Source organism: Centrocercus urophasianus, unplaced genomic scaffold (genome assembly GCF_019232065.1).
Source record: "Centrocercus urophasianus isolate 14NV4802_14NV808 unplaced genomic scaffold, USGS_Curo_1.0 seq_10, whole genome shotgun sequence".
NCBI lineage: Eukaryota > Metazoa > Chordata > Aves > Galliformes > Phasianidae > Centrocercus > Centrocercus urophasianus.
This window is the reverse complement of record NW_024884142.1, coordinates 47,636,277-47,643,282: the sequence shown is the minus strand read 5'-3', so window position 1 is coordinate 47,643,282 and position 7,006 is coordinate 47,636,277. Positions and strand designations below refer to the sequence as shown.

General features: G+C 40.0%; 1 protein-coding gene across 1 annotated transcript; it reads left to right on the top strand.

The window, feature by feature from the left end:
• The first annotated feature begins 5,364 nt into the window (after positions 1 to 5,364).
• Positions 5,365 to 6,363, top strand: TAAR5 (trace amine associated receptor 5). The gene has a single exon (XM_042815265.1). The coding sequence runs from the start codon at positions 5,365 to 5,367 to the stop codon at positions 6,361 to 6,363; it is 999 nt and encodes a 332-aa protein (XP_042671199.1).
• The last annotated feature ends 643 nt before the right edge of the window (positions 6,364 to 7,006 follow it).

The following is a 7,006-nucleotide window of genomic DNA, read 5'->3' as shown; positions in this document are numbered from 1 at the left end:
CCTTACACATTTTTTCATGTTTTATTGCAAATTCTGCGAGGCTGTTCCTTTCCTTGGGACAGCAACCAGAAGCACTGGGGCTTCTATTTTTTATTTTTTTATTTTTTTTAGCTGGGAATGGTTCCAGCAGGAGCTAACACTGCCTCGGAGGGAGTGGAGGCAGCAGGAGTGTGTGTCTCTTTTTTCCATCGTTTGTGTCACATCCTAAATAAACTGTCTGAGAGGGTTTCCTTCCCCCTTGTGGAGTCCACCTGCAAAAGCAGTTTTAAAGAAGACGACTGACATTTCTATTTTGCTTTTATCTATAGAGGGATAAAAATAAAATAAAATTGAATTTTTAGGTTTCAAAAACACCATTTTGTACGTTTTGTAATACATAGATGGATTTAATTTTACAAGATCTCTGCTAATCTTTATTTTGTGCCTTAATAGTGAAGAGCATTTAGGAGGTGTTTAGCACCAGTTCACTGGCATAACAGGGGATCTAGAGGCACAGAGGTATGTTTTGGAGATGAGCAACAACACAAAAATCCAAATGGCAATTTCCTTGAGACACTGCCATAGTATTTCCAAAATTAATGCTCCATAGTCAGTATCCAATCTGTAATGTCTTTGACAAAGACCTCCCTGAGATATTTTATTTATGAAAATTAAGTAAGTGGAAGTAAGAGTTCTATGAAACTCCTGACAAAAGGGGCATGTACAGACGTGAACATAGTATATTAAAATACTTTATTTATTCTTCCTTTCACATAACCAAACCAAATCATCTTCCCAGTCGACTGGTTGTGTGTGTGTCTGTTTTCAAGGCAGCAGCAGCAACAATGCATCTTTGAGGCATTAGAGAGAAAACTGATGTGGCAAAAAATGAGCAACTTCTCAAGGGACAGCCGTGAGACTCTAACTACGTATAAACTGAGAAAATTGTGGTCATTCTTGTATAAAAGAAAGACTGGTTTTGGATGTATTCCAATTAAACATTTCTTCCAAAATGCAATAATGGGAGAAAAGAGTACCGAAAAAAGCATTCTAATAACAGACCAGATATTTAAATATGTTTTGCTGGCTAGCTCTGAATCAGAGTATTTGTCTAACTGAGGCTACACTGGAATGAAGGGGCAAAAAACAACTTGAAGCACTGTTGAGAATACAAAACAGACAGACAAAATACTTTGCCTCTAGTTGGTTTATAAATAGCAAAACTCCTCTTAAGTGTCTGCAAAGCATATTAGAGGATATTATTAAGGATAATTTCTTAATGAAGGATATTATCACCTGTATTATAAAAATATCTGAATCACCACATATAATTAAAATCAGTGCAAATTATGTGGCTAGATCACTTCTGAAAGAGTAAATAGTTTTTTTCACCTTTCTCAGCTACATTCACAGTCCACACATGTACTTGCTCCTGTGCACCAGATGTCTGAACCTGAGACAGCAGAAATAGCAGGGTCACAGACCTGCTCCTCTTTGAAGGTATTTCGTTTGCCACATAAACAAAGGCTAAACTGTTTTGCTCCATCTCCTCTCCAGCCAAGGAAAAAAAAAAAACAAAAAACAAACAAACAAACAAACAAAAAAAAAACGAGAAAGAGAAAAGCCAGGACTCTGAAATAAAAACCACTGTAAAATTAGTTTTACTCTACAAGAAAGAGCTACATAGATCATTAAGCTGCTACTCTTTGACTTTTGTTATTGAAATCTTGAAATGCTCTGGTGTATAGACTGGAGACAAAAGGAGAATCCTTCAGGTGGAGATTTACCCTCACATAAACTGCAGGTACCTGGCATCAGCGGAGCTAGGATCCAGATTTTGTGCCTTTGCCCATCAATTTGGCAATCAGGTGAAGAAGTCCTGGTGACTGGAAAAAAGTAAACATCATATCCATTTTGAAAAAGGGTAAAAAAGATGACCCCGGGAACTACTGACCTGTCAGTCTCACCTCCGTGCCAGGGAAGATGATGGAACAGATTCTCCTGGAAGCTATGCTGAGGCACAAGGAGAGCAGGGAGGTGATACTGGAGAACCATTATGGCTTCATAAGGACAAATCTTTCTTGACCAACCTGTTCACCTTTTATGACGGTGTCACTGCATCAATGGACTCGAGAATAGCCACTGATGTCCTCCGTTTCAACTTTGACATGGTACCCTACAATATCCTTTCCTCCAAAAAGGAAGTTGGAAAAGATCTTTCCATGGAAAGATATGGATTTGATTGGAGGAATGTTTGAAGGACAAAGAACTGGGTACAGGTTGATCCTGAGAGTAGTGGTCAATGGCTCAATGTCTGGATGGAGATTAGTTTCCCACAGGGGTTGGTGCTGCAGCCAATACTCTTTAATACCTTCATCAGTGACATCAACAGTGGCGTTTAGTGCACCGTCAGCAAGTTTGCTGATGACACCAAGCAGTGGGATGTGGCCAACACACCAGAAGGATGGGATGCCATTCAGAGGGTCCAGGTGAATCTTATGAGGTTCAAAAAATCCAAGTGCAAGATCTTGCACCTTGGTCAAGCCAACCCCCATTACCAATACAAACTGAGGGATGAAAGGATTGAGAGCAGCCTTGCCAAAAAAAAAGACCTGGGGGTAACGGTGATGGAAACCTGGACATGAGCCACCGATGTGTCCTTGCAGCCCAGAAAGCCAACCACATCCTGGGCTGCCTTAAGAGAAGCGTGGCCAGCAGGTTGAGGGAGGTGACCCCCTCTCACCAGTGGGGAATTCACCTGGAGTACTGCATCCAAATGTGAAGTCCTCAGTCCAGTAGAGAAGAGATACATGTAGCACCTAGTGGAGACCCCTGTCTGCAGTGAATGGCACCTTCGTATGATTTTAGACTGCATTGGGTGAGAATTTACACAATGTACATTTCAGCAAGTCTGCAGTAATGATGAAATATTCATATATGATATGCAGACTTCTTCAGAGACAACCACTTCTCTCTGTTACAAAGGAGAATAGGTTCCATTACAGACAGAAGATTGGAGTTTTAGTTTCAGCAGTGCAGCATAGGTCATTTTAGCAAGCCTATCACCTTCTCATTCTTTATTTTCTGTTTAAGGATACCGGACTCATTCTTTTTGAAACTGTGAGGAAAAAATTCACAGCACAGAGGCAATGATGATGGCTGTCCTGGTCCATAATCCATTCAAACTGCCTTGTTCTATTTTAAGGAGTTCAGACTTAGAGGTTATCTAGAAAAACTTAGAGCCCATGGACAGCAATTTCAATAAAAAAGATTTCGGTCTATCCATGTCTTCACTGCAGGAGTTTGAACTATGCCAGATAGAACACTTTTCCTCCTATATTTTTTGTGGGCTTTTTTTCTGCTGACTACTAGGCTATGTAGTACTTTCAACAAAAACTCAGTTTGAGATTATATCCAGCAGTTTTGTCTGAAAGAGGAAGAGGTAAGGGAAGGTACATTTTGAGAATGATTGACATTTTTCATTTTATGATACCATTCTTACATTCAGAGTTGATACATGTTAATAATCTCTTCCTGTTTTAAGCTATAAGGGCATACATTGCCACTGTCTGAGCCTTTTCTTGATCATGAGCTCTTTCATGCAACCAGATGATAAGCAAATTATATGTGCAGGAAGGGCAAACTGAGATTGTTTTGTTACACACCAGTCTCTTTCAAGGTGACAATAATCACCTCAGAAGCACCATGATAGTTAGCTAGCTGACGAGTATTTTGACAATGAATGACAAAGGGATTGAGTGAGAATGGTATTTTATTACATGTAAAATATAGGAAAAATGAAAATTAATGGGAATACTAGACCACAGAGTATAAAAAAGCTATTGGTAATATTAAAGCTATCTAAAAGCTTCTAACGATCAAAACATAAATGCTTGTTTATTAAAACATGGACATAGGAAAAGGAGAAAACTTTGAAATATGTCCAGGTTAGTGCAGTCCTTCACTGAACTATGCCTAATTTATACTTTAATGCACTGGGATTTTTAATGTCCACACTGGTCATGGAGGCCTCCATGGGGTGAGGGTCAGTGACACCCCAGGATGAGATAGCATGAGCTGCATCTTCTTTCAGAAGCATCCTAAGAAAGAAAGTACAGATACTAACCTTGAGATAAGCCTTCAGAGATTCAACAGCACCTGAGCATTTGTGTGTTTGAACAGCTTTTCAGAAAATGGCTATTTTTGCCAGATACACAACAGTCCCCCTATGCCCCTAAGGTATAATAGCCACCTACAGGGACACTCCATCTGGTTTATTTAAGGCGCTGACTGATCTCATATTTTCCACTCAGACAATGGACGTACTTGGAAAAGGATTTCAATACACTGCAGTACAGCTCCTGTAGCATGGAAAGACCTATTTCACCGTAAGTATTCCCAATTTAAGAGCTCCGTTGATGCTAGGAAGGATGGGAAAGGTGACAATATTATCCAGCTATTACAGCAGTCATTTTAAGGAAAAAAGAATACACTGAGGAAAATATTGTGTTTTTAACTGTAGCTGTTAAAAACTATACCATTCAGTTATCTGATTTAGTAATTCCAGATTACTGGAACAACTCATTATAATCCACTGATATCTTGTATTTGGTACAGCTCAATTTAAAACTTACATAACTTAAACGTAAAGCTTGAATAGTAATGTCACAAGTATAAAACAGTGGCAATCTTTAGGACATACAGCAATATTTGTGTTTGTCTTGCTGAATATTTGTCATCACCTCACCAGATATCCGTGCATATGCCCATAGCTAGGAAACTAGTCAGAGAAATGTGCCATGCAGGTTTTACTTTTGCAGTGAGATGTTACTTTGTAAAAATCACTTCTCAGTTTCTATCTAATAAAAAGATTCACAACTAAATTGGAACTTCCTTTACAGGGAAATTCACAAGAATCAGTGTGCTATGATACTGGAGTCAGCTTTAATATATTCCACGAGCTTTGGCTCACAAAGCCTGTTACTCAGCAGTATTTTTCCTTCTATGGCAGGACTTCATTTTGTTTATTACTTACACAGATTTGCTGCATTCCCTACACTACTCACAGTATTGGATGACAGAAAATCAAGTCAAAAATGCAGGAAAATTGTTGCAACTAAAATTGAACAGGCTGATCTGAAGCTTCAGGAGATACAAAAGTGATATTATAGGCTCATTTTTTTTCACTTGAAATATGCAAACTGTTCAATAGTTTAAATAAAAATATTTGATTAAAAGGCATCTCTCCTCCTAATCTGCCTTTTAAACAGCTTTTTGCAGGTCATTTGGCAGCTCCACTGGAAGCTGAATCCTTTTCCAGGCTTGCGGCTAACCCGAGCAGGCACAGGACCTGCCATGGGCTCAGCCCAGGGCCGTAGTGCGGAGATGGGGATGCTCATCGCCTTGTGCTATGAGGTGAACGGCTCCTGTCACAGAACCCAGCATCCCTTCGGGGTGCAGCTGGCCATTTACCTGGCCTGTTCCTTAGGCATACTGATTACAGTGCTGGGGAACCTACTCGTTGTCATCGTTGTTTCCCATTTCCAAGCCCTGCACACTCCCACCAACTTTCTGCTCCTCTCCCTTGCCTTGGCTGACATGCTCCTGGGATTGACTGTGCTGCCCTTCAGCACTATCCGGTCTGTAGAGAGTTGCTGGTATTTTGGAGATGATTTCTGTAAACTGCACACCTTTCTGGACACACTCTTTTGCCTGACCTCCATATTTCACCTGTGTTTCATTTCCATAGATCGGCACTGTGCAATTTGTGACCCTTTGCTCTACCCCACCAAGTTTACTCTAAGAGTGGCCTGCATGTGCATTGGGGTGGGGTGGGCAGTCCCCATGGTCTACACCTATATCTTCTTGTACATTAAAGAGATTGCAGAAGGACTGGGCCATTTTTTGCAAGATGTACCCTGCGTTGGTAGCTGCCAGCTGCTGTTCAATAAGCTCTGGGGGTGGCTGAATTTCCCAGTATTCTTCTTCCCTTGCCTCATAATGATAACTTTGTATGTAAAAATATTTACTGTCGCTAACAAGCAAGCCAGATTAATAAACAACATGAATAAAAGTTTTGGGGCTCGGCTACACAGAGGAGCATCCAGAAGTGAAAAGAGAGCAGCAAAGACTCTTGGGGTAGCTGTAGGAATCTATCTCCTGTGCTGGCTGCCCTTTACTATTGACACCATGGTAGACAGCCTTGTGAATTTCATCACTCCTCCAGTCCTATTTGACATCCTCATTTGGTTTGCATACTTTAATTCTGCCTGCAATCCCTTGATCTATGTGTTTTCCTATCATTGGTTCAGGAAAGCTGTGAAACTAGTTTTAACTCAGGGGATCTTTTGTTCCAGGACATCAAGAGTAGACTTGTACCAATAATGACCAGAGCCTTCTCATGCACCACTGAAAATATTTTAGGCTATGTTTAGGCATTCCTCATGAATATTATGGATCATCCAGCTAGCTAGTTTTTTATTTTTCCTAAAACAGCTGGCTTGTGCAAATCTCAGGTTTAAATAGGCACGCTGTTCTGTGAATAATTGTCCACAACATTTATCTCAGTACACATGCCTTGTTAGTCTTGACTTTGCTATGTGATGTGACAAGCATTTGAAACTTGTCTATAGTCAGCTGCAAAATAGGACCCCATCCATACTGTTACTGAAAAAATTGTTGCCTGTCTCTGAAGACACCTTTTTAAGAGACAGTTGTTTTTAATAAACAAAGTAGGTGATGATGATTTAGTAAGTTACAAAGGGTGTATGCTAATTTTTAAGTACAAAAAAGTATAAGGATGCAACAACAGGTAAGACAAAATCCTTAACTATGGTAGTGGACAATAGCAGAGGAAAAGAAACGTCAATCTGACATTTTTAACTTAATTTTCCTAGACTGCTACTAAGCCAGATGTTACGTACGGGAAATGCATACCAAATTCCTTGGTAGAATCTCTTCAAACCCATGGAATGAAGATACCTGTTTAATCAGAATGTGCAAACTGAATGCTCCATACCTTTGATCC

Coding starts and splice junctions, on each gene's coding strand:
- TAAR5 (XM_042815265.1), top strand. CDS start 5,365: ATGGGGATGCTCATCGCCTTGTGCTATGAGGTGAACGGCTCCTGTCAC.